This window comes from Oryzias latipes, chromosome 1, assembly GCF_053564925.1.
Source record: "Oryzias latipes strain Hd-rR chromosome 1, Olatipes_Hd-rR_3.1".
NCBI classification, from domain to species: Eukaryota; Metazoa; Chordata; class Actinopteri; order Beloniformes; family Adrianichthyidae; genus Oryzias; species Oryzias latipes.
The window spans coordinates 39,600,472-39,627,204 of NC_136237.1; the positions used below are offsets into that span (position 1 = coordinate 39,600,472).

At 41.2% G+C, this 26,733-nt stretch overlaps 1 protein-coding gene across 4 annotated transcripts in view; it reads left to right on the forward strand.

The window, feature by feature from the left end:
• Nucleotides 1–7,660: 7,660 nt before the first annotated feature.
• Nucleotides 7,661–26,733, forward strand: part of LOC101174245 (protocadherin Fat 4) — a 242,581-nt gene continuing 223,508 nt past the window's right edge. The window contains exons 1-30 of one of the 4 annotated variants that reach the window (XM_078947468.1): nucleotides 7,661–7,812; nucleotides 9,705–9,776; nucleotides 9,932–10,095; nucleotides 10,191–10,238; nucleotides 10,341–10,430; nucleotides 10,874–10,960; nucleotides 11,217–11,324; nucleotides 11,394–11,507; nucleotides 11,598–11,691; nucleotides 12,170–12,288; nucleotides 13,809–13,982; nucleotides 14,087–14,215; nucleotides 14,640–14,795; nucleotides 16,266–16,446; nucleotides 16,559–16,692; nucleotides 16,830–17,783; nucleotides 18,251–18,379; nucleotides 19,844–20,095; nucleotides 20,312–20,410; nucleotides 21,296–21,468; nucleotides 21,943–22,094; nucleotides 22,627–22,934; nucleotides 23,083–23,193; nucleotides 23,553–23,735; nucleotides 24,820–24,917; nucleotides 24,992–25,153; nucleotides 25,261–25,449; nucleotides 25,527–25,598; nucleotides 25,682–25,718; nucleotides 25,809–25,877. In XM_078947468.1, coding sequence (XP_078803594.1) covers nucleotides 7,740–7,812; nucleotides 9,705–9,776; nucleotides 9,932–10,095; nucleotides 10,191–10,238; nucleotides 10,341–10,430; nucleotides 10,874–10,960; nucleotides 11,217–11,324; nucleotides 11,394–11,507; nucleotides 11,598–11,691; nucleotides 12,170–12,288; nucleotides 13,809–13,982; nucleotides 14,087–14,215; nucleotides 14,640–14,795; nucleotides 16,266–16,446; nucleotides 16,559–16,692; nucleotides 16,830–17,783; nucleotides 18,251–18,379; nucleotides 19,844–20,095; nucleotides 20,312–20,410; nucleotides 21,296–21,468; nucleotides 21,943–22,094; nucleotides 22,627–22,934; nucleotides 23,083–23,193; nucleotides 23,553–23,735; nucleotides 24,820–24,917; nucleotides 24,992–25,153; nucleotides 25,261–25,449; nucleotides 25,527–25,598; nucleotides 25,682–25,718; nucleotides 25,809–25,874 — 4,728 coding nt within the window. In that variant the 5' untranslated portion in view covers nucleotides 7,661–7,739 and the 3' untranslated portion in view covers nucleotides 25,875–25,877. Of the gene's footprint in view, nucleotides 7,813–9,704; nucleotides 9,777–9,931; nucleotides 10,096–10,190; nucleotides 10,239–10,340; nucleotides 10,431–10,873; nucleotides 10,961–11,216; nucleotides 11,325–11,393; nucleotides 11,508–11,597; nucleotides 11,692–12,169; nucleotides 12,289–13,808; nucleotides 13,983–14,086; nucleotides 14,216–14,639; nucleotides 14,796–16,265; nucleotides 16,447–16,558; nucleotides 16,693–16,829; nucleotides 17,784–18,250; nucleotides 18,380–19,843; nucleotides 20,096–20,311; nucleotides 20,411–21,295; nucleotides 21,469–21,942; nucleotides 22,095–22,626; nucleotides 22,935–23,082; nucleotides 23,194–23,552; nucleotides 23,736–24,819; nucleotides 24,918–24,991; nucleotides 25,154–25,260; nucleotides 25,450–25,526; nucleotides 25,599–25,681; nucleotides 25,719–25,808; nucleotides 26,531–26,733 lie in introns of those variants that run through there. The other 3 variants (XM_078947479.1, XM_004065621.5, XM_011482863.4) reach the window with 3 other exon arrangements.

The window sequence follows — 26,733 nt, forward strand, 5'->3', positions numbered from 1 at the left end:
AGGAACACATTCTGGGAGATCTGAAAAATTTAAAGCTGCAGTTAAATGACATCATTAATAAACAAACACAATTTCAAATACAAAGGCTACGACTTGAAAGATTTGAAAACTCTAATAAATCTGGCAAATTTCTGGCTAATCAGCTTAAAATTAACAGAGAAAAATCATCAATCACCTCTATTATGGACCAAACAGGAAATGTCACCCATGACCCGGTCAAAATTAATAACGAATTTGAAAACTTTTATAAAAACCTGTACACACCGCAGATCAATCCGTCAGAGCAAAGTATTGACTCATTTCTTAATAATGTAAACCTACCCAGGCTAAATGAGGATCAAATCACAAACTTAGATTCTCCGCTCTTGCCGTCTGAACTTCATGAAGCTCTGTTACTTATGCCCAATGGTAAAGCACCAGGGCCTGATGGCTTTCCTGCTGAGTTTTATAAAGAATTCTGGGAACAACTGGCACCAACATTTTATAAAACTGTCACATCTATTAATGAGAGCCAATCAATGCCACCTAACATGAACTCAGCCAACATAATTCTTCTTCTAAAACCAGACAAAGATCCCACTAGTCCTTCAAGCTATCGCCCCATTTCTTTAATCAATGCAGATGTAAAAATTATCTGCAAAGCACTAGCACAGAGAATAGAAAAAATCACTCCTCACATAATTCACTTCGACCAGACTGGATTCATCAAAGGCAGACACTCGGATGATAATGTCCGTAGACTAGTTAATATAATAGACTTTGCCACCATTAAAAAACAGGAAATGACGGTACTATCGCTGGATGCTGAAAAAGCCTTTGACAGAGTTAATTGGAAGTTCCTTATTGCTGCCCTCCATAAGTTTGGTTTTGGAGAAGCATTCATCAATTGGATCAAAATATTATATCACAACCCCAATGCATCAGTTAGAACTAATAAACAGACTTCAAACAGGCTTTTTCTTGGAAGAGGAACCAGACAGGGCTGCCCACTCTCTCCTTCTCTTTTTGCTATATTCATTGAGCCTTTAGCTGCAGCAATAAGACAGAATGAGAGCATTATAGGAATAAAAACCAAACACAGCCATCATAAAATTAGTCTTTATGCGGATGACATATTACTGTTTTTAAGGAATTTACATTCTGTAAATGAAACAGCAATGATCATAAATGAATTCTCCTCCATATCAGACTATTCCATTAATTGGAATAAGTCTGTTTTATTACCACTCAACAGGAATATGGAACAAAGACTCACAATTCCAGTTAAAACAGGAAATATCAAATATCTGGGTATTTACTTTTCCCCCAAACTATCAGAACTGGTGCAGCTAAACCACACCCCATTACTGAAAAGCATACAGGACGATCTAACACGCTGGACCAACCTGCCTCTGTCCCTTATGGGCAAGGTAGCCACGGTTAAAATGAAAATCTTACCCAAGGTTAATTATCTCTTCTCAATGATTCCCACACAACCGCCATTAAAATGGTTCAAAACATTAGACTCATCCATATCAAGCTTTCTATGGAACAACAAACCTGCAAGAATTAGTCTAAAAACTTTAAAATCTGCAAAAAGCTGTGGAGGATTAGAACTACCTAATTTCCACAAATACTTTCTTGCAAATAGATTACAATATATCTTAAAATGGTTAAAAAATAATCCAGAAACCAACTCATGGTTAGACTTGGAACAGGTGTTATGTGGAAAGATCAACCTGTCACAGCTACCATTTATTAGCCAAACAGTTAAAAAACAGGATTGTTTCAAAAGCATTAATATAAATGCCACCTTAACAGCCTGGTGGGAATTTCTCAAAATATCAAAATCATCAATTCAACCGTGCAAAATGACACCCATCTGGAACAACCCGGACATCCTTATTAACAAAAAAATGATTCACTTCCCAGCTTGGCAAGCAGGGGGCATAAAACAACTAGAGCACGTAATTATTGATAGAAGATTCATAACCCCCCAGGAACTTCAAGACAAACATGGAATAAATAACTTCTTGGAATATCAGCAACTTAAATCAAGTATTACTAAAAAGTATAAAATTAAAGACGACGATTTAAAGCTACCAGATGTAGTTACCACTCTGATTAATTTTCAATGAATAGAACTCTCTCCAAAATATACAAACTTTTATGTAATTTAGATAACAATATTGCCCTTCCAACAAAAAAATGGGATGCAGATTTGAGCATCAGCACAGATGAAAGCTTCTGGTCAGAACTTTGTCTAAACACCTTTAAACTGACAAAAAGTCCAAATCTGCAGCTAATCCATCTCAAAACTCTTCACAGAATTTACTACACTGGACAGAGGATGTTCAAGATGGGTCTCAGTAACTCAGACATTTGCGAGCACTGTGATAATAATCTACCCGACAGCTACATGCACGCACTGTGGTTCTGCACTCCTGTCAGGGCTCTCTGGCAGCAGGTATGTGCCGATTTATCAGTCTGGCTTAAGGTTTCAATCACTGCCTCACCGTCACTTTGTGTGCTTGGTGACATGAGTGCCATCGATATAGAAGAAGGATTAGCATCTATCATTTTCATAACTCTTTGTATTGCCAAAAAAACTATTTTAATAAATTGGAAAAACAAGAAAAATATAAACATAAGTCAACACAGAAATCTGCTGTTTGATCATATCAGCTTGGAAAAAATGTCAGCCCAAAGCTCAAGTAACTTTGAAAGAATTCAGTCTCTCTGGTCTCCTGTGGTTGACTCCATGACTTAGGGGGTGGAGGGCCTGGTCGTCGCTGCTCCTTGCCCTTCTGCCGTGGTTTGGGGTGGGGGTCGGGGCTTCCGGTGCCTGGCGGGGGCGGTGGGGGGCTCCGTTGGTCGGGGGGTCGGGTCCGGTGCCTGGGTGGGGCGGGCTGGGGCGCTGCGTGGTCCTCTGGGCTTGGGTGTGGGGGTGCGTGGTGGGGGGGTGGGGTGGTGGTCTGGCTTGGCTTGGGGGGGTGGTCCCTTTGCCTGTGCTGGGGGGGGTTGGCGGGGGGCCCTGCTCGGGTGGGGGGGGCCCAGCGGCGCCGGATGGGCTGCCCATCTGCACCTGGGGCTGGGATCGGCCCTTCCCTGGCTCTGGGACGGGACGGGACAACCCTCTCGGGGCCCCCGGTCGCTCTGGGTGTCACCCGCTTCGGCTGCGGGGTCTGGGGTGGGGTGGGGGGCTTGTCGGCCCTGTCCTGTGGGGGGGCGTTCTGGGGGGGAGGGGGGGCCCATTATTAGTACGGGTCGGGGGGGCTAGCGGGTCGGGGTCTCCGCTGAGGCAATCAGTGGTTGCCTCGGCCGGTTGGCCTCCTCGGTCCCGTCGAGGCCTGACCAGAGCTCTTCTAGGGCCGGCGTCTGGGGGTGGGGGCCTGGGCTTGCTCCGGGGGGGGGCGACGCTTTCTGGCTCCTCTCTCTCTGTGTGGGGTGGGTGGTGCCGGGCCTGGGGTGTCGGCGCCTCCGGGGGTGGGCCCCTGGGCTGGGTGGCCCTGGCCCCTTTGCTGGGGGTGGGCTGGGGGACGGCTGTTTGACCACCGGGGGACAGTCTACCAGCTGTCCCCAACTTACCCCCTTCCTTATATAACCTCATATTAGGGTGAGGGGGTGGGGGGTTTAGCCTGCGATGCGCCTTGGGGGGGGGCTACTTGGGAGTGGCCCCCCTCCTATGGTTGCCGTATGGAGTGGGCCCCCCCTCTTTCGGTTTTATTTGCACCTTAGACACGTAGGGTCCTTGGTAGGGGGGGTGCTTGGACATCACTGCCAGCAAGCAGCAGATGTCCTCCTGGCACCCTACCCGCCAATTTTAACCGCACCTTAGACATTTAGGGCCCCTTGGTGTGGAGGGTGAGGGGACATCACTGTGAGTAATCAGGAGATGTCCCCTTAGTGCCCTACTCGCCAATTTTAACTGCACCCCCCTTAGTACACACACCCCTCCCCCTTCAATATATACATTCAAACATAAACACACACACATGCACACAAACACCCTCTCAAACACCCATACACGCACACACATTTTACAAGGAAGGTGGGACCTGGGTCCATCTGTCCCCTACCCCGTCCCTGGTGGGGGGTGTGGGCCTCTTGGCGATGGCGGCCGTGTCCCTTGGGTGCCGGCTCCCTGGGCCCGGCGGTGCTCTCTCCGCACGGTGGGGGGGTTCATATTACACCTGAGCCGGGGGTGTTCGTGTCCCTGGGGGGTGGGTCCTGGTCCTTGCCCCTGGGCGCTGGGCCCCGCCAAACTTCCAACATGGCCGAGCCTGGTCGGGCCATATTTATAACATCCCTTATGGGCCGCCCTTTTTTCCCCGGGGTTCCCCCCTCCTGGGCGGGGGCGGCGGGCCCCTGCCTTGCTCCTACCTGGACCAACCGTGGGCCGGGTGGGTGGCTGCCTGGAGTGCGGAGCGGGTCTCCCTTGGGGGGTCCTGGCTCGTACCTGGGGTCGGGGCGGGGGGATGCCCGGAACTCCTGGGTGGTGGTGGGGTGCTCGTCTGGGGCTGTGGGCGTCCCTCTCCGGTGGGGCCCTGCGTTGGGCTCTTCCGGCGCGGCGGGGGGCTGCTTTCCTGGCTGGGCTGGGGCGGCGCTCTCTTTCCCTCTGCGCCTCCCTGCTCTCTGGCTCTGGGGGCCTCGCGGCGGTCCTGCTGGCCCTGGCCTGGGTGGCGGTCTTGGTCGCCCGGGGGGCGGTTGTTCCCTGCCTGTTCCCGTGTGGCGCTGGGGGAATTCCGGCTGCCGCTGCTGCTGCGGCGGGGGTATGGGTGTGGGGGTGGCTGGGCGCTCCTCCTCCTTCTTTTCACATTCCACCATCCATTTTAGAAGAACATAAACACTCACCTGAGCACAGGTGTTAGCTCACCTTTGCACTAATAGTTTGCATGATTGAATGAATGAAAGATTTCACACTAGTTGGTTTAAAGGCATAAGTATGCGTTCGTGAACACTATCTGTTTTGTGTGCATGTTGACATGTGGACATTTCTGCGGCTAGCAGGTGTGTTGATAATATTTGAGTGTGTGTGAACAGGCCCCGCCCTTTTTGTACTACATTTGAACCGTACCGTAACGATAAACAACCAGTAAACCTGCCTGCTCTATGCTGCTTCATGGTCTTACCCCCCTTCCCCTCCTATTATCACCCTCCTACCCCCCCCTCTCTCTAACGTCCCTCTCTCTTGTTCCCCTCTTTCCTTTTCCGTCCGGTCTAACACCAAAGATTTTCAAACATGATTGAAATTAATAAAGTTTGGCCTCAATTACAAAAGGGGTTTATTCAGACATACCTTTGGTTTGTCTGAAGATGAATAACCCCTCTTGTTAGAATAAAATATGTCCAACACAAGAGGCCCTCAGCTCTCATCTGTTTGCCTAGCTGTTGGACAGGACAAGTTAAAAAAAAAAAAAAAAAAAAAAAAAAAGAATGAAAGGGCAAAAATCCAGTGGGACTTCCACATCCAGACTGTTAGAATGGTAATGGCGAACCAACCAGACATTGTAATGGTGGATAAAGAACAGAGGAAAGCCGTTGTGGTGGATGTGGCAGTGCCAAGCGATGGGAACATCAGGAAGAAGGGACATGAGAAACTGGAGAAATACCAGGAACTCAGAGAAGAACTGGAGAAAGCATGGAAAGTAAAGGTGACAGTGGTGCCTGTGGTAATTGGAGCACTCGGGGCAGTAACCACCAAGCTGGAGGAGTGGCTACAACAGATACCTGGAAAGATCTCAGACCTTTCAGTCCAGAAAAGCGCAGTGCTAGGAACACCTAAGATACTGCAGGACCCTCAAGCTCCCAGGCAGAGGTAGAGGACCCGAGCTTGAGTGAGAAACCACCCACGGAAGGGTGAAAGGGGCACGTTTTTTTTTTTTTAGGGTTATTATGATTCTCGTTATCATGAGAAAACATTTTTAAAGAAATCATCTTTTGATCTGTTTTTAAATCATTCCCATTGTTCATTTAATTATGATTATGCCAATTTTTGCCTAGATTAAAAAATCTGCAAAGCAGCAGTTTCCCTCTGAGTTGTGGGTGGCACTGCTCCTACATAGTCCTGAGAAGCTGTGTACAATCATCAGGAGTGCACAACTGTCACAAAGCCCTCTCCTCTGCCGCTAACACAAAGCTACAAGCCTGGCCGCACTGCTCCTAGCATGTGTCTCTTAGCAGCCGGACAGATGGAGATAGTACTGACGTCATCGCCCCGCCTCCCCTCTGAAAATGCTAAGTCAAATTGAATTATGCGACACTATTCGCAGGGTGGATGTAAAAATGCAATCCCCTCTTTGCATTTTCCTTTTAAGTATGACACAGAGTAAGCGGTTTTTAAGTAGAAAATGAAAAAACATTTTGAAGTATTGATTTTCCATTTTAATTTTGAGTCATTTGATGCAGTTACATTTTGCAAATTAAAAAGCATTTCTGTTAATTCATTTTAATTGTCAAATTAGACATTTTTAAATGGATTTTGCTACACATTTACCAGAGAACTTTTTGAAAACGAAATGCCAAATACCATTTTCTTTATCATTTTAATTAGGTGACAGAATAAGCTGTTTTGGCGGGATTACTTTTTCATTTTAATTTTGAGTCAAAAAAATGCAGCTTCATTTTGAAAATGAAAAAGCATTTCTGGTTTTGACTGTTATTTTTAATTATTCTTCACAAATGCTTCCATAATAAATGTCCTCCATTGTCAGAAAATGCTACAAGAACATATAAAAAAACAGCATTTTCAAATTAAAGTAATTAATTTAAATTTTAGCTTCACTGCAGAATTTAAGGAAACTGTGAAATGTTTTTTCCCCTCCAAAGCTGCAGGTTGTGGCTCCAGCAGACCCCTGTCATTTGGGGAAGTGAGTGTAGCATGTAGATCTGTCAACCAACATTTTGCATTTGTCATGGCCGGACAGCAGTTGTGAAATTCTAAGCAGCATTTGGGGAAACTTGACGCGTGAAGTGTGAACTATTGGGTAACGGCCTTCGTGTTTTATCTATTTTAAAACATATTTCTGCAGATGATGAGTTTAGATTGTATCAGAAATGTGTTTGCCAGAGATCTGACGCCCTGCTGTAACGCTGCAGCTTTACTTTACAATTTTAGGTCATTTTTGGGCCATTTCTGTCGCTGGTTGAATACAAGCAAACTCACCCTGTTGGTCAGACTTGACATGGTGCTGCAATATGAGAAGAACTTTATCGTTTTGAAAATGATAAACAGTTGACGAACATCTAAAACGAGGAAATGCCTCACAGACTCTTTAATGTTGGCTTTTAATCCTTTCTTAATTCGTCAATAATGGTTTAGATAGTGTTTAAATTCATTTTAATTGGACTAAAACTACTGGAAACTAGCATCACACACAGTAAATATTAAAATATACATATATATAGCTCCCAAAACAACTAAACCTTGATGTTAAGGTTGCCCTACAGCTTATAAATGTTTAACTTCTTGGTTTTGCAAACCAATGTGAAAAAAGCAAATAAAATAAACAACATTTAACACCAAATGAGAAGCCAGTTTTTGTCTTTAATGTTAATTTAATTTGTTCTTTCTGGGTTTTTGTAAACAGCTCTTCAGCGTTGTTGTTCCTCCTGACCTTTGACACGATGACGAGTCCACGAATGATTTTACAGCTCCAATAAAACTGGATTGTGGGCAGAGAGGGCGCGGATATTTTCCGTCTCCTAGAACCGATTTTCCAGTCAGTGAGTCAGTGTGAGCCTTCAGGAACCGGGTTGAGATGGAGCGCCGAGGGCTGCTCTGGGTCTGCCTCCTCTCTGCTTGTGTTCGGGCTGTTGCTGGAGCCCCCATAGGTAAGTTCATGGATGGATTTTACATGAGGTCAGGTTTTAGTCTGTAAACCAGAAACGAAGAAAAACACATCAGGTGCTTTGGATCTTTCTGCGATGTGATTCTGTATTTTATTATATATTTATGAGTAGGTTTAAAGTTTTGTGAAACAAAAGTCAAAGCAAAGAATCCAAACTTAGTTTCAGATTCCTCTGTGCTTTTCTGTAAGCGGACATGTCTACATTTTCAATTGACATCTACAAAAAAAATAAACGAAACTGAGACATCTCTATTTCTGTAAAACGAAACCTACTCTAAATCAGTAAAAATGGCTTCTTAATCTTCCTCTAAGAATCTGTCCGGGGTTCAGCCTTTCTCATCTTAAGACAGTTTTCACTAAAAAAATCCTCTTTTTCCTAACTTAAAAAAATCTCCTGTAGGTTCTAAATCCTGAAAATAAACAATTAAATAACAATAATTTGCATTTGTAAGTAAATATTCTCGTCAAAAGCCTTCGATCCAGTGAAACCCACATACCTAATCATAGTATTGATGACCTTAAAGATGAGATTCATGGTCAACATAAGCCATAAACACAGTTAATGAGCAAACCTCACTGTGTTTACTTAAAATAAATTATTTTTTTAAAATACTGAGCCACTGATTTTCTGTACAACTACTTTAGGAGAAAAGTTCTGACAGATAAACACTCTTATCTTGCTGCCAAATTCTATTTGTTTCCATTTACACTGTGCAATGAAGCTATTTTGGGGTGAAATCCAAACATTAATGTAATCAAGTTAACTTATAGCAGAACCACAGGTTGTATCTTAAACGGTTTATCAGATTTACTGAAATTGTTCTGATCTTTGATCCACTTTATCATATAAATAGATTCCATTCCATTTTATTGGGGAGGTCAAAGTACCAAAGAAGTGAATGATGAATAAAACGTAGATTGTAAAAGTGTATTTCCACTAAAGTGCAGGATAATTGACAGACGAGGTGTTATAGTATTAAATAATTTCATTTTTGCATTTTATAATTTAGTGAAGACCCACTTTTTTGGCAATAAAAGGTTTGCACAGGTTGCTAATAATTTACAGTGAAAATGCCTCATATATGTGAACCAGTTTGGTGGGTTGAGCAAGCATCTGCTGAGGTGTTGGTTGAGGGTTGAAATCTGAGGTTTGCAAATATTGTGCTCTTTCTGTAAGCCAATTGTCATATGTCAAACTTAAAATCACACTGAACAAAAGCATCAATTAAATGTATTAAAGTATTTACTTTTATTACTTAGCTATTTTTCCCGTATTTGACAAAAAAGGCTTTTATGAAATATGCCACCATTCCTTTTACTTTAAGCGACAATAAAAAAAAGCTTTTATTTTGTAAAATTACATAAAATTTGAAAATGATTTCTTTGTTTTCAGTTGTTGTCGTTTTTTTTCTTTGACTGTAAATCTTTGTCTATAGCGTTTTAAAGCTGAAAGCTCTTCTTTGTTTTCTCTTCTGGACGACTTTTAAACTCAAAAATTTTTTTATATTGATTGCTTCACCGAGATTATCTGACATTTTTCCGTTCTTTTAAGAATCTTCACTAAAAAAAAAATCTTATAATTTCCGATTTGAGTGTCTTTTTTAACTTGTTTAGGTGAATATTCCCCGCATACAAAAGCAGGAAGAAGAAGAAAAAAAGATCAAGCGTACGAAAATCTAAATATAAATGAGTCAAATATATATTCATAAACAAAAAAAGCTGAAAGTATAATTTAAAAAACAAATATTTCAATTTATTTCATTAGAAAGTATTTAACAGTTGACATAATTGAACATGAATGCATTTGTTTTAAACCTTTTTAGGTAACTGACCTCTGTATTTTACTTTTATAAAAAAGTTCCTTTTTATTTGCAGGAACTTCCATCATAAACTGTGCAAGCCAATCTGATGAGGTTAATTTGGGCCCAGTGGATGAGGGCTACGAGGGTAAGCTGCTGGTTCCATTTCTGAAACCATGTTTTCAAGAAACAAACTTTAAAAACAAAGTCTTTTCCTTATGATTTTATGATAAATACACGTAGCTTTAACTTCAGGGCTGTAAACTGATCTCGGAAATTGCACTTCTCCTTTTATTGCTGTAGGCGATGTCGAGGTGATCACAGGTATTCAAGCGGGAGCAAACATTTTGTTGGTACCGTATGCCTTCCCTGATCATCTGGAGTATCTGGAAATGAGCTTCAGTCTTGGAGATACGTCAGCAACGATCCGCACAAAGAAGGTGCTGGACGCAGACGCCCTGAAACTTGTGAGTCCGGCCAAAGTGTTGGGTAAAGCGTCTGTGGTGCATCTTCGTTACAGGATTGTATCAGAAAAAGAATTTCTCATCTTGTTTTCTTTCAGACGGACAGAGTCTTGTATTACTCCATTAAGTGTGATGACGGTTTCGGGGTTGGTCGCATCTTCAAATCTTTCCTACAATCAATTTATAACAAAGAAATGTGCTTTCATGCAATTTATCTTTGAGTTATAGCTTTGTTTACTCCTTTTCAGTACCAAAACTATCGAAAGCTGAGGCTGAATGATATCAACGACAACAGCCCGGTGTTTGCAGAAAGGCTCTATACGACAGACATCTCTGAGGTCAGTCTGGAAACGCAAAATCTGTAGAGTTTTAGCCAAATCTCTACGCAAAAGAAGCACAAGTTCCTAAAAGATTCACACACAAAACATCATATAATGGTGAAAAGGAAAAGCACAAATAAACAACCAAACATGTCTTTTTTTCTTTATATTGTTTAGTTTATAAAGATTTTTACTATTAAAACATTAAGAAATTACATGCCAAATTGAAATGTGTTGTTTTTAAAGCTTTGGGTGCTAAAAAGTCACTTTTGACAATATATCTTTGCCAAAACATTGTTTGCATCAATTAAGAAAATAACAATATTTAATTTTATTAGTTGTATCTTATTTTGACTGCTGCTTAGCAATGCTTTTCATGTTTCATTAGTGTCATGTTACCAGTTTTCTGCAAACCTTAAGCAAATCCGTCTGTGTTTTAAAAACAAATTCTCTTCTATCAGACTGTAACCTTGGAGACGGAGGTTTTCAGAGTCACAGCTGAGGACGCAGACAGCTCCCCCACGTTCAGCCGGCTGACCTATTCCTTTGTAAGACTCTGAAACGAACAGAAAACAGACAATAATTTAGATTACACACTGCAAAAAACAAGCCAAACACAACTAAGATGAATGTTTCCGCTGTGAACTTATAGGATTCCATTAAACAAAAACAAAAAAATTGCATTTCTGAAAATAAACATAACCATTGATAATTTCTTATAAAGTAGTAATGATTGTTTCCTTTTTTGGAATTTAATTTTTAAAAATGTGTTTCTTGGTCCTTTATTTGACCATCTGTCCATAGACTCCGCCCTCTGAGGACTTCATCGTGTCCAATTCAGGAGCTTTTATTCTGAAGAAACGTTTGAACTACAATAATGCCCCTAGATACAGTTTTACTCTGACAGCGCAGGTAAGCGCCCGCACACAGAACACCATGCCCAACCCTCCAAACACCTCTGATCCTCACTGCTTTCTGTAGGACATCGATGGAAAAAACGACACGACCTCTGTGGTCTTCAACGTTGTGGATTCAGATAACTTGAATCCCTTTTTCAGTCACAGTCTGTACCAGGCGGTGATTCAGGAGAATGAGGTTTGTGGACGCCACAGTGCCTCTCCTACAGATGATGTCACAACCGAAGGTGGCTAATCCTCTCCATACGACTGTCTGTTGCTCTTTCAGAATGGGGCCTTTGCCGACATCCTACCCGAGGCAATAAAAGCCCAAGATGGTGACATGGGCATCAACATGACGGTGACCTACAGCATCAGTACAGGTAAACGACAACAGAACAGAACACACCCTCAACCATCAGAGGAGGAATAGTTTTAAAAACAATTCTTTTCTTTTGCTAGTTTCATTTCCACCGTATTGGAATAACGTTTCTGTTATTGGTTAATTATTAGAGTTGCAACACTTCAGTTTCACCAAGATTCGCTCCAAACCTAAATTTTTGATTTGTGTAAAACAGAACAACAAAATGCCAAAAATTAAGAATAATCCTTTTTTAAATTTATTAATTAGTAAATAACAATGAAGAAAAAGCCTGGTGTGATGTAATAAAACAACAATAAATATATTGCATTTAGCACAAGTTTGACACTTAACACAAACATACCAATACCCTTTATTTCAAACTATTAATACACCAATTTTTTCAGTTTTCCAGATGTACCGTAATGCTTAATTTACTTTAACATTTAAAGTTGCAATTAGAAAACTGAAAGATGATGGTCAATAAATGTGTTTTCTAGTGTCTCCTAATGCATATGTGACCAACTTCAACATTGACCCCAACACTGGAGTTCTGTCCGTGGGGACGGCGTTTGACAGAGAGGAGATGAGCAGCAGCATCGTCTCCGTCAGCATAAAGGTACCGACCCCCCCTCCCACCACCACCACCATATGGTGCTGAAAGTCATACAGCAGAGAAGTCATTCACATGATGCTGCAGAGTGTGGACCCGCTGACATTCGGTTTTTCGTTTCAGTGGTTTGAAATAATGAATTGTGATACATTTGTCCTTTGACACTTATTTCTTTCATTTTTTTAGATTTAGGTCAAGTCTTTTATTTTCATCAATTTTGAGATTTGAGCCACAAAAACTGAGCTGAAGAGCTAAAGTTTTTATTCAAAAACCCACTCCGATAAAATTGATGTTTTTAGTGTTTCTAACATGTTCTTGTAGCATTTTTCTGATGGAGGTCATACATGGAGAAAATACAGCTTAAAATTGTATTTTAAGCATTTTTTTTATTTAAATAGTTTGGAATCAGGAGAAGAGGAAAAAAAGGTAATGTGCAAAAGATCATATTTGTAACGTAAAGATACGCTGGACGCCCACAAGCTCCATTATGGTGCGTCCACTTGCAGACAAATAGATCCATGATCTATTTGATCTTTGTTTTCCTAGTCTGATCTGTTATCTGGTTCAAAACTACTATTGATCACTATTATTGTTGCACCGGTAATGTAAGCTTTGGTGTGTGAGGGGCTGAAGGCTAGCTGAAGAGAGTGTAGACAGAGAGCTCTCAGCAATAGGGAGGGGAAGAAGTGGTGGGGTTGCTCTGCGCCAAAAACTCAGAGGTGAATTTCTAACGAACTCCCGGTCTGCAGAAATGTTAACACAGATATGTTGATTTTGGCTAACAAAGAGCAAAATCGTTATGAAAAGACTTCCGGAGATGCTTTTATAATAGATCAAAAGATGATCAGAGTTGGAAAAAAAAACCACTGTAAATGATTTTTATAAAAACTGAGAGCTTCCAAAAGCTTTTGAGGTCTTGCAAATTCACACAAAACTTTGGTTTGTCATAAGCAGTCTCTTTTTATTGCATCCTCTTAGGGTTGGTCATTTCTAAATGACTTCTTTTAGGAGACAACTTTTATGTTGTGTTCATTTTATGTTCATCATTTAAATGGTTTTTCTACCATCTATTGTCTCTTATGACTTTTTCACGTAGGTTTAAATACGTCTTCAAGGCCAAGCATCTTTTGTTTTGCAGCATGTTGATGAAAGGTGATCTTTAAATAAAGTCATTGGTTTATGATGATTGAAAGTGACTCTTACCTTTTTGCACCAACAATCCCGGCTCAAAACAGCCTGTTCAGAGCTGCTCTTTGATTAGATTTTTGTCTTATGTGAGAAATTGCACTTAGAAAAAAAAGAGCCAACTGGTAATTTGATAAAGGGATCAGTTGAATGTGTGTTAAAGAACGTGACTTAAATTCAAGAACATTGTAAAAAGCACTAACAAATCTGTGTCAGATATATTTGTTGTTGGATTTTGACTGTTGTTGAGAGAGATGATTTCTGAGGTGTCTCTGTCTTGGTCAAATGTTCACCAAAGTGTCAAAGTCAAATGTCAGCAGCTAATGCTGAGCTCTCTGCAGGCGGCACAAACAGACGACAGACTGAAGACGGCTGACGCTGTGGTGTCCGTCACAGTCCAGGACATCAACGACAACGCTCCGACCTTTGACACCAACAACTACGACATCACATTTCTGGAAAACTCCCCTGTTGATGCTGTTGTGTTCAAAGCGATTGTCACAGATCTGGATGAGGTGGAATTGAACTCAAAAGAATAAAAAAAATAACTTTTGGCCTTTTCTTTGTCTTTTTTTTAATATCATGCATGACTTCATTCTTCTGTCTTCTGGTCCTTCAGGGAGGATTTGTAGGAACTCTGAGGATTCTTCCAGATTCTGCTCCGTTCTCGGTTGACCCTGACGGCACCGTTAGAGTGAAAGACTCAGCAGTTCTGGACAGAGAAACCATTGAGGCCATTGTGTTTCAGGTGAGCTTAGTTTTTCAGCTAAAAGTGAAAATTGTTTCCTGATTTAAACCACTTTCTTTTAAAATGTATCCTCTAATATTTTAGGTCTAACAAATTGCAGAAAAGTCAAATGAAATCTTGTCCTGTTTAGGTAACCAAGGATGTCTCTTTGTCTTATGTACAAAATAATTTTTTAGATTTTGGATAACAAATACATTCTATTTAATTGCAGGAAAACCTGTAAATTTACTTCTCAAAATGTTTGGACACTTGACAAACTCTCAGATAAAAAAGTATCTCAAGTTTTTCTAGAAATAATGGCTAATTGTCTAATGTCTTATGCCTTTCAATGGGCGGGACTTAAAAAGGTGAAAAGCTGAAGCGTCTTTTAAACCTCTTTTTAGATGCAGCTTAGAAACTCAATGCATGTTTTATCCTTCACTAGATTGAAGCAACAGAGACAGACGTACCCAATCATGTCACGACGGCTCAGGTCACCGTCACTCTGACGGACGAGAACGACAACAGCCCCACCTTCTCCAGCAGCATGTATGAGGGCGAGGTGACCGCTGATCAGGTGGTGGATATGGAGCTGGTTCAGGTAAGAGGTCAACGTTGGTTTCCCTGAATGATGTTATAATATAATCTGCTCTGAGTCATTTTTTCTTTTAGAAAGAAAGTAACTGACAAAAAGATTGTTATAACTTAAAATTTGTTATGTAGATGAACGTTTTTACTAAAAAGATGTGTTACACCCCTTTACTATTATTAAAAGTAATCCCCTACTTTACAATATTATTGTCAGAGGAATTAAAATGTTAGTAAAACCTAATGGCTTGCACTAGTAAATGTATCATTTTACTTTTAGTTAAGGAACAAAATGGTTTATTTATGACTAATAATATTGTTAATTTCTCGTAAAGTTGAAGCACAAGAAGAACAATTGAAAGACTAAAACTTGCCGTTATTCGGTTTAGTTTATGGAAATGAAAATATTGGCCATCAGATCTGAAGAAAGTAGAAGTTAGAGACAAGAAAGAGAATCTGAAGCCCATCCAGCTTAGAAAAAGTTTAAATATACTACAAAATAAAAGCAGGTTAAGATGATTAGTCTGTTACAATAGAACAAATACCTGCTGGGTTTTTAAAAAATAGGAGCACAAAAATGTATGACATTTTTTGTCTATTTGCTTCAGCAACTCAAGTAAAAATGAATTTAAAAGTCTAAACTGGCTAAAAAACTGGGGAAAAAAATGATTTTTTACAATCTGTTGATGCTTTACTACATTTTCATTACATTTTAGGTAGTAAGTTTTTCTTAATACATGTAATTCATAAAATATTACCCAAAATCATTGACTGTATCTTTGAATTGGACTGAGCGAGTGTGACGTCCCCCACAGAAAACGACTTACTTTCAGCTTCAACCAAACTAAATCAATTTAATCGCCTTTTTTCGTCGTATAGACACCACCATGTTGGAATCAGATGATGTCAGTGTGCAGTGATTGGTTCAAATAAGTCTAAGTTGACTCTCACCAATCAGGAGTGAGCTTGCTGGAAGGCCACACCCCTCCACTTGGAGCCAGCGGAAACTTCCTTTTTAGAAGGCGAGAGGTAGAGGGGTCACTAAATTTAGTTCTCTTGTACAGTCATAGGTCAAATATACATTAGAATTCAATGTTATTTGCTTACATGTCTTTGTTACAGCAACATAGTAATTTGTTCCTGTAGAACACGACATTCATTATAAGCTATATGTAGCTACATTAGTGTACGGGTGAACAATATTTTCAAAACAAATTTAAAACACCTTTCTTTAAGCATTCCAAAATGATATTTTCCAACAAAAATCAACTTTGGAGTTCCTCAGGGTTCAACATCAGAACCTTTACATTTCCTTCATGGTTAATAGGTTCCTTCCCAAATCTCCAAAATTATTCATGATAAATATGAAACTCTTAATCTTGCTTTACTTTCTAGACTTCAGATATCATGTTTTTTCTTATTTGTGAAATGTTGCTAAGAGACAATCCTTTTCAAATTAATTCACTTTTTTTTTCAACCAAAGGTTGAGGCAAATGATCCAGATGCTGACATTAACGGACAGATCAAGTACAGCATTGAGTTTGGGAACAGCGAAGGATACTTCTCAATGGATGAAGACACTGGAGCCATCACACTGGCAAAAACTATCCCCCTTCAGGAAAACAAGATTTTGGAGTTTCCTCTCTATATAACAGCCACAGACCGTAGGTTTCAGTGACAATTTTTATCATTACCCCTACTGCTAAAAATTAATTACAGATTACACAGTAGAGAAGCCAAATGGAAAATTGACAGGTTTTTCTTTCTCTCCTATAGGGGGCATTGTACCTCGTACCTCAGCAGCTCAGGTGTTGATTCGTGCTCCTGGAAACTCCAACCCTCAGTTTTTACAAAGAGTGTTCACAGGTGTGGTGGAGGAAGAGCAGGAGCCCGGAGCATTTATTGTCAAAGTGAGCTCAACATTAAATTTGCACAGATTTTCGGTATTGGTTATGATATTGTAGTTATTGGAATGTCACCTAATTAGATGCTAATTGATCTGAATACGAGGCCTGTGGTAGTTAGACTCTTATTTGTATGTCTTCAGGTAAGCTTTCTGAAACTACCCGAGACTGACCCTCCAGTGACCCTCCAAGTTACGAGTGAAGGCGACAAGTTTTCCATCTCCAACAACGGCGAACTTACCACCAGTGTGAAGCTGGACTTTGACGAAGCCCCTCATGATTACTCTGTGGGGATTTCCATCACTGACGGCACCACCACCGACAATGCAGTGGTTGAGGTCAGTGTGACGGACATCAACGACAACAGCCCCGTCTTCGCCTCTGAATCTGTCACAGAGGTCGTCCCCGAGGACGCAGAGGTACCATCCAACATCACTGTGGTCGCAGCTACAGACAAGGACAGCGGCTTCAACAAGGAGATCAGATACTCACTGAGAGGAGGAGAGGGGAGGTTCTCCATTGACCCTTTGTCTGGGATGGTGAGCCTGATTGGTGAATTGGACAGGGAAACCAAAGCAGAGTACACTGTCCTGGTGCTGGCCGAAGATCAGGGTCGTCCAGTCAAGTCTGCCACCACAGCCCTAACAGTTCAAGTATCTGATGTCAATGATAACATCCCAAAATTCTCTCAAGATGCATATCAAGTGGAAGTCTTGGAAACAGAAGCAGTGGAATCAACCTTGCTCACCCTGTCAGCTGAAGATCCAGATGAAGAACTGAACGCAAGAGTTTCCTACAGTATTTTCCAGCAAAGCCCTGTCTCAGATCCGGCCGCCTTTGCATTGGACGCCTCCAGTGGAGTCCTGCGGCTGGTCCAGCCTCTGGACTACAGCGAGGTAAAGGAGTACACTCTGAAAATCCAAGCTTCTGACGGTGGGAGTCCCTCTCTGGTTGGGAACGCCACTGTGGTGGTAGTGGTGAAGGACGTGAACAACAATCCGCCTGAGTTCAACCAGGAATTGTATGAGGTGTCCATCTCTGAAAACCTGGCTTCTGGAGCGTCCATCCTCCTCCTGGAGGTCACAGACAGAGACGAGGTAAGTGTCTTAATCTGCTCTGTAAAATATGTCATTTATGACATGCTGCTTTTGTGTTAGTTTATGTATAATAGAAAACCTCAAACTATCTGAATGAAATCAAATTAATTTGTTGATCTACCAGCTTTTATATTTGTTTAAAATAAATACATTTATAGTTACCAAAGGTACCAGCTGTTTTTGTTATCATTTGTAGCAGAAATCAAATGCGGAGTTCCTCAGGGTTCAGTGTTGGAGCTCTGTCACATCTGTTTTTTATTGTTGTTACATTGTCTTTAATCCCAAATTCCACAAAACTATTGGTTAATATTTAATTTCACCACTTGATCACCTTCAAGAGTCGTGCCATTACTAAACCAAGCTGCAACTTTGACTACTGATAAGAGGTTGTGATATTTCTGGTTTTATTATAGCTCTCATAGGTGTAATAATTCTGATCATTAACTAACGTTGTCCTTCATCTTCAGGGCGGTTTCTCCAATGGTCACTTCCTCGTCTCTCCCAGTGACACCTTTGAAATAAACAAACAGGGAGTTGTTTCCCTCAAGAAAAACGTTACTTTGGACAGAGAGACAAAAGACAAATACAACCTGGAGGTAAAAAACATCACTTAGCACTCTTTGTTTTTTTTTTATAACTTAAAAACACATTCAATGTTTGTGATAAAGTTTACACCTTTTTTATAAAAAACAAATATTGTTTAGACTTAAAAATGGAACGGCATAATCATTTATACCATGGTCCGGGGCAATACTCGATTCCAATTGTGCTGTAGGTTCAAAAAGTGATATGCCACACCTAAAAAAGAAGTTCCGGTCACGTAGCCCAAATGTTCAATATCCCTGCGCTGGCCTAAACGCCAGTTGATATTCCAATTATTACCATTTCTTAAACCAAAAAAAAAAAATAACCAAAAAATTTAGACTTTTTTTCTTTGAAACAAACTTTTGCTTCATCATCTGGACAAAAAGAAGCAGAAAAGGTGAACTTTCTCTCTGAGACAATGCTTTTTTAACCTATCATGACCATCAGCGTATACCTCGCTTTCTTTACCACCTGTTACCATGACAACACGCCACACCACATCTAAAATAGTCCACTTTTTTGTGAAAAAGTGATTCCAACCTAAAAAATCCCAATATTAAAGTAGTAAAAATTGATTAAATACACATTTCTTTTGTAAGTGACCTAGAAAAAAAGCAGAATAATGCCCTTTGAGGTGTCCATTATCAGAAATTAACGGACAGATGGTTCGCTTCTGCGTCGTCTGTTGTCCTTTATCCCTTGCATAAACATTTTATTTATTTTAGACCAGTCACAGACACACACACGCACACACTGAAGGAGGAGGGTTTGGGGAAGAGAAGCAGGGCGGTAAGAATGGGTGCCCTGTCTAGGCTACCCCACTTTGGTGGGACACAGCCTGGGTATATAGATAGATAAACATTTTATTTGCTATAGAATTTGGTTTAAAAAAGCAGACATCAGGCACAAATTTAAGTAAAATAACTTTAGCAAAATAAACCACCAGAGAAAAATGAAGCAGGTAACAACAATGTTTCTATTAGAAGTAAAAAAAAGTGGCTAAAGGAGTAGAAACAATTCAACACTACTGGCCTTGACTTGAACAGACTCTTAATAAAACTTTAAGAACAACATCCAGCTTTGTCCAAACCAAAAACTTCACAGCCAAAACAAGGCTGAACAGAAGCGAAACTAAACCACAAGATGAAGAGCAAATAGGAAAAAAAGAATGAAATTTTCCTATCTTTCCAAAATTAAACGTCTTTCCTGTTGAGAAGTTCAGGAATTTGAAGCAAACGCTGCCCCTCCCCCTGTGGAGATGTTTTATACGAATCAATAAAAGACGGCCTATGAAAGCCATTTTGTTTCAGCTTATCTACAGAATTTATGGCTATGAAACACCAAATGATATATGTAAACTCCTCAACAACACTGGTGACCATAGCAACCAACCCTAAGTCTGATATTGTCATAGCAGAAGCTAAAAAAAGCCTTTCTGTGGCAGCAGAGGGAAACTGTTATCTCTGTGTTTTTAGGTGGTGGCGGTGGATCAGCCCACTGAGGGTTTAAGCGCCACGGCGCAGCTGGAGGTCACCGTCCTGGACTACAATGACAACACGCCGCAGTTCCCCAGCATCCCCGACCCCCTGGAGATCAGAGAGGGAAGCTACACACCGGAAGCGCCGGGGGAAATCCTCGCCATTGTACCCACAGATGCTGACCTCGGCTCCAACGGAGAGGTCACCCTGTCCTTCGTCACTCCACACCCACTTTTCCGCTTCAGGGAGGTGAGGAACAGACTGCTGCTCTCTCATGTTCTGCTGTGGTGATGCTCGGAGGGCGTCCACCAAATCCACAACTAAATAAAAAACGTCAGGGAGCATCATCACCCTGCATGCCCACATTTGAGAGTCTAACATGAGGAGAACAGCCCTATAAGATGGTGGTGGTGGTGTTGACACCAGTCGTGCTGGCTGACCCTGAGGTCCCGTCATGTGTTGCAGGATGGGATGCTGTTGGCTGTAGCGCCTCTGGACAGAGAGACCACAGACACCTACGAACTGTTTATTAAGGCTTCCGACAATGGCAGCCCGCAAAGAGAGGTAAGAAAAGGTCCTACAATCAGCCGTGTGCAAATGTTTCTGTAACATGTTCTGATGTTTGTGGAAATTAGAAAAAATTATATCTGCGGCAGAAAGAAACTTTTGTAAGAAAGCAACTTTTTTTAACAAATTGAACTTATTTCAAAACCTCTTTTAGCTGTAGAGTTATGGGTATATCAAAATATTCTGTTTAATAAAGGTTTCATGAATAATCTGATTATTAATAGATGTTAAGATATTTTTTTTTAGTTTCCTTATGTTTTGTAAAATGTTTTGCCTTTTTTTATTGGTTTAGATAAATAAAATGTTGTTACTTTTGACATGAGTTAATATACTGGATTATCTGACCATGTCAGCCGTGTCTGTCTTCAGAGGACTATTTATTGTCACTTCACGTTTTTTTTTTAACATTGGAGCACCAATCTGATGCTGCAATAATTCTGATTTTCTGTGCATATTGGATTTTGTTTTTTTTTGCTGCATGGTGACGCGGTGGTTAGCACTCTTGCCTCACAGCCAGAAGGCCCCCAGTTCAAGTCCCGGCTGGGGGACCTAAAACAGAACACCAATGGGGAACCTTTCTGTGTGGAGTTTGCATGTTCTCCCCGTGCCCGAGTGGGTTTTCTCTGGGCACTGGACTGGCGACCTGTCCAGGACGTCCCCTGCCTTCGCCCACGAGTGGCCGGGATAGGCTCCAGCAGCCCCGTGATCCCGAAAGGGAATGAACCGATTTAGAAGATATACTAAAACGAGTCAACTGATGAAGCAGCAGAGACAGGAGGGCTGCTATCCATTACAAATGTTGTGATTTAGAAGTTCTACTGGTTATTCTAAACATAGTTACCCAATAAACAGCTTCCTTTTTCTTCCAAATGTGCGCACCAGAACATCACCTCCATCACAGTCCGCCTCCTGGATGTGAATGACAACAAGCCTGAGTTCAGCCTCAGCAGCTACGTCAGCAGCCTCCTGTTGAAAGACGCAGAAGAAGGGACGGTGGTGCTGAAGCTGTCCGCCACCGACCCGGACTCTGGGAATAACTCAATGATCACCTATAGGTCAGTTCAAAACTTTATTAACATGAAAATCCCGGACATTGCATTTTATTATTCCATTTAGATAGACTGTATACATTAATATATGAGGTTTTAAATATTCTTTTAAATACAATTATCTTTATTTTTAAAGCCGGTGTGATACAATGTTGCATCTCAAAGTGTTTGACCCACCTAAAAATAAAAACATACACAAAAACACACACAAATTCACACTCATAAAATTTAACAGAAGCTCAGAACTGTCGTCAGACTTTAAGAGACTCTGGTGTTCATTCTATTTAAGGTAAAAGAGTTTATAAACCAGCATAAAATGCATTTATATATAGAGTAATAATAATATTATTAATACTACAACATAAAAGACTAGTCTGCAGCACGGAAACACTACAATTTGTTCATATAAAACTCCAAATATTTGATGCCAAATTATGTTTTAAACCTGTATGGCGTGCATTTTCCTTATATTGTTTGCAGTTTCTCGAAAGGAAGCTCAAAATATTTGGCCTTGAACGGTGAGAGCGGGGAAGTGACTCTGACCTCTGAGGTCAGCGCTCTGACAGAGGACACCGTGGTGGAGCTGACAGCCATGGCCACAGACCACGGCGAGCCGCCTCTAAACTCCACGGGTCCGTGACTTTCTTTTTCCCCACACATAATTTCTGTTAGTTTTTGCAAAGACTTTTTATTTTTTTCATGAATAAATTAAAAAATGACTTAAAACTCTTATGAGAACAGAAACTGTTTAAATAATACTCTGATAAAGAATTTTTTTATTATGAATAACTGAATATCATATAACAGGTTAAAACCAGAAATGCAGAGACATTTTGGGAAATTTCCAGAGCACTGGATCTTTAAATGAAGATGTAAACACTAAATTATAATTTCAGTTTTCTTTATTTCTCCGAGACACATTAAAGGCATGACATGAGCCAGAATTAGCCCACCGGCTCTTTTTCATCTGTTGTCCACCGAGAGCTGTTAAAGCTGTTATAGCAGAGATCAGGCCTTAATACCAACTTTCACAACATTTTTAAGCTTGATGTGTTGAAAAAACAAACGTTTTCTCCATGTTGCATGAATGATCTTCATGTTGATTGAGCAGCACGGTCAATGACAGTCACAGAGCCGAACGGCTTCTTCTGGGTTTTCCTGCAGCTGCTGTTGAGATTCATCTGAGGATAGCCAGCATAACGGACAACGTGGCCTTCCTGAAGTCTTCCTACAACTTCAGCCTGTCTGAAAATCAGCCGGAGGGGACAGCGGTGGGCCAAGTGTCGGCCTCCTCGGGAAGCAACCTCTACAATGTCTCTTATGTGCTGAAAACGCACGGCGAGCTGTTCTCCATCAGCAGCGACGGCTCCATCCTGACCTCAGCAGAGCTGGACAAAGAAGAGCAGGAGTGGTACATCCTGGAAGTGGAGGCCGTGGACACGCGGACGCCGCCCACATCAGCCGTGACCATGGTAGTTTGTCCTGCTGACACCCGTGTTATCGGCCCCTTATTTTTGACCATCTCCTGCTGCCGTGACGTTAAATCCAGACCAACAACATGACCTGTTCCGTCATAAAACGCCTAAAATGATTCATGCAAACATCTGTGACTTTTCCCAGGTCAGAGTTCGCGTGGAGGATGTGAACGAGCCTCCAAAGTTCACAGAGGAGGTTTATGAAGCCGCTGTCATCAACATTGCCCCGTATAAAACCCCCGTCACCCAAGTTAAGGTAAATGGCCAGCTTCCATCAGTTTCCGTGTGCTGGGATTCATCTTTTATTGCCGGTGTGACTGCATCAGCTCTTGCTGTCATGATGATAAGAACTGCTGCGTACTTTGATCCGAAACCACCAATCTGCTGCAGTTAATGTGTCAGCGAGCAGCAAAGACGCAGCACATCATCAAGAGACGAAAAGTCCGGCCAGCTGTTTTCACAACGCTTTCTGATTCCAGAAAACACATAAACAAGTTTTATGACAAAACTTCCTGAAACTTCACTGACATTTCTTTTACTACATTTCATTTCTTGCACTTTTTAGCTTAAAAGGATCATTAAAGCTAATTTCCCATCATCCTCTGTCCACTCCAGGCTTCAGACCCCGATGTTGGAGAACAGCCCAAGTACAGTCTGTCAGACAGCTCTGCATTTGGGATCGATGAGGACTCGGGTCAGGTTTACGTGGTTTCAGCAGCAGGTCTGGATGGGGAGTCGATAGAGTTGGAGGTTAAAGCTACAGACCCCCGGGGGTCCATTTCCACAGCCAAAGTGAAGGTGAGTGCTTTGAATTGCCCCCTTTTAACCTGGCCTCACTGGCCGAGTGGCTGCTACACGCCCCTCACTCTCCCCCATCTGCCTGGGGGCAAGAGCTGGATATGACTAACTCATGAAAAAAAATATTTGTCAAAACTTTTCTGTTGGTTTTATCTCCATAGCAACCATAGGATGTTTTGGTCGCCTGGGGGTGGGGAACGTGTCTATGTAACTTTTAGAAGATTCGGCAAAAGTAACTTTTTGGATTTCCATGGCAACGGAGGTTTTGGTTAACCACGCCCACATTCCTCATATGTTCATAGCGTGTGTCATATCATTTTGCTCAGCTTGAGCCAGAGATGAATGTTTATCTCCACACATCAGTTTATTTAAATTTGTTAAATCATTTTTTATTCAAAAGTTCACGTCCACAGTTTGACCTACCTACCTCACTTAACTTTCTTTAAATTTTCATTTTACTGATCTCCCCCTTTAATATGTCTATTAAATGTTTATTTTATTGTTTTACTTAAAATTTCTTAATGGTCTTTGCACACAGAATGTGCTAAACAAATAAACTCTAAACTTCACAAAACCTCACAACTTAATTGCGAATCGTAAAGAAACCGTGGGACACGACATTCTTTGAGTGTCAAAAACATCCGGGGATCATGCGACTGTCATGTGACATTCATGTTAACCCCAGCTGGATTTTAGTGTAAATATTCGGTCCAACACGAGTTCAGCATGCTAAAAAAAAAAAAAACAGAGCCCCGCAGGGAACCCTGAGGAAATCCACGTCATTTGTGGACATGTCGGTGAAGGTTCTCATTCATCCCGGCAACGTCGTCTTGTAAGAGAGTCATAGCAACTGGGCATTAAATCTTCTTTTGCTCATCCAAGTGGCTTCATCTGTCATTTGTAAAGTTTCAATAACACATGGAGTTCCTCAGGGCTCCATCCTGGGCTCTCTGCATTTTTAGCCTGGAATCATTTATATTTTATAGATTGCCATTTTTAAATATTGAGAAATTGATCCACATTATCTATTTTTAATTAAAATAAGAACTTATATATAGTAAATTAACCGGCTTTCTGCCTTTAGGTCCAGATCCAAAAAGGAGCGAGCAACAGTGACGTAGTGATCATCTCACTAAACCAGCCTGCAAACACTGTAGAGAATAAGATTTCAGAGCTGGAGGAGTGAGTTCAGCCAAAATTCATGATTAAATGAGTGTGGGAAGTGGTTGGAAGTTTAATTCTTTTCCCCCCCTCAGGGCTTTAGGTGATGTTCTTGACTGGACGGTGACGAGCATCCAGGTGACGAGCTCAAATGAAGGAGGCACCGTCTCCAGGGTGCTGAGAAGCTCTGTGAGGACTTTGGTCAGCTTTGTAGCATTCGACGATGAAGAAGTCGTCCCCTCTGAGGATGTCAGAAGGTGAGATTTTCCTCCATTTTCTTTTCATGTAGACCTGTTTTTGAGCGTTTCTTGCAGCTGTTGGTGGGTCTTCAGACGGAGGTTCTGAGTCTCGTTTGGTTCCTCAGGAAGCTGAGGAGTGAGTCGGCTGCAGTGACGGCTAAACTGAGCTCAGTGTTCAATACTGATGTTCAGTTTGACTTAGAATCCACTTCTCAAAGTGAGCCCGCCGACATGAGCGTGGTGATCGCTCTGGGCGTCCTGCTGGGTGTGAGCGTGGTGGGTCTGATCGCCACAACGGTGGTTCTGATCATCAGGTGAGACTTCAAACACATCTCCTCTTTTTCCACTAAAGGACACACAAACACACTTCGGTTTTTGACGGTTCTTTCAGGACAAAAAGGAGGAAGCATCACAGTGACGACAAAGAGAGCCTGGACATGAAGCGGCGAGCTGAAGGTTACACGTAAGTCCTTTGAAGACCTTCTCGCTCTGGGGACAACTTTGCTCTAGAAGCAAATTTGTAATGAACGCCTTGCTGCTTTTCAGAAACAATGATCGTAAGAATTCCGCGGACTCCTGGAAGGTAAGACGTATTCCTCGTGTCTCATTCTGAGTGCCAAACCAAAGATTCCAGAAGGAGTCTGAGGCTAACCGGTGGTCTGATTCCCACCAGCAGCAGAGGAGGGACAGCGACACTGGAGCAAATAAAAACACAGACGGCAACTTTTCAGCTCTCTGATCGTTTCTGTGAAAGCACCGCCACAATAAAAGCACTCTGTGATAATGCAATTTACTTTAAATTGTTATATTTTTACTTTTTTCCATTCAGATTGAAAGAGTATTTTAGTGAGCCGTTTCGTCCTCTTATGATTTTTATGTTGAAAGTTTTCAGAACAAAACCTTTTATTTTTTAAATCTACAAATCTGTTCACAGCAGTGTTAAGGAGGCTGCTTTCATTAGCAGTCATGAAGAAAAGTCGCCTGTGAGATCAGTAATTGCATTTTTTCCCGAAACTGTATAAATCGTAAAAATGTAGACTCTTCTGCAAATAGGAAAGATGACATCTCCAAGATCAGTTTTTCTGTGAGTACAGACGCTTTTTAGTTTGGTTTGAGTGACTTGACACCTTCGTTTGCGTGATGGCTGTGTGGACGGCCTAAGAAAAATAAAAAAACTCCACCCGGACCTTTCAGCTTTGTAGAAAAATCTTGGAGATTTGATTTCTTTTTCGCTCATATTTATTTATTTCTCCAAGATAAAAACTTATATTGCCGTGATCGAACGTGTTCCTTCTTTCTTTTGCTGAACTTAAGATGTCTTTCTTTATGTAAAATTCGCCGTTGTCACTGTTTGAAAGGTTTAAAGCAAATAAAGTTGTCTGACCTTGAATAAAACCTCATCAGTTTGTCTTCTATTTAGCACTGGCAAAAAGAAAAAAACATTTTTTTTAGGATTATAACTTCAATCTTTCTCTTAAGATCACTTCACATTGATGTGTCTTCATAAAATGATGCTTCTTTTAAATCTTTGCAGGAATTTAAGAGAAAGATTTGGGGCTTTAGTGTTGAAATATAAATGAAGGAAACATTTTAAGATA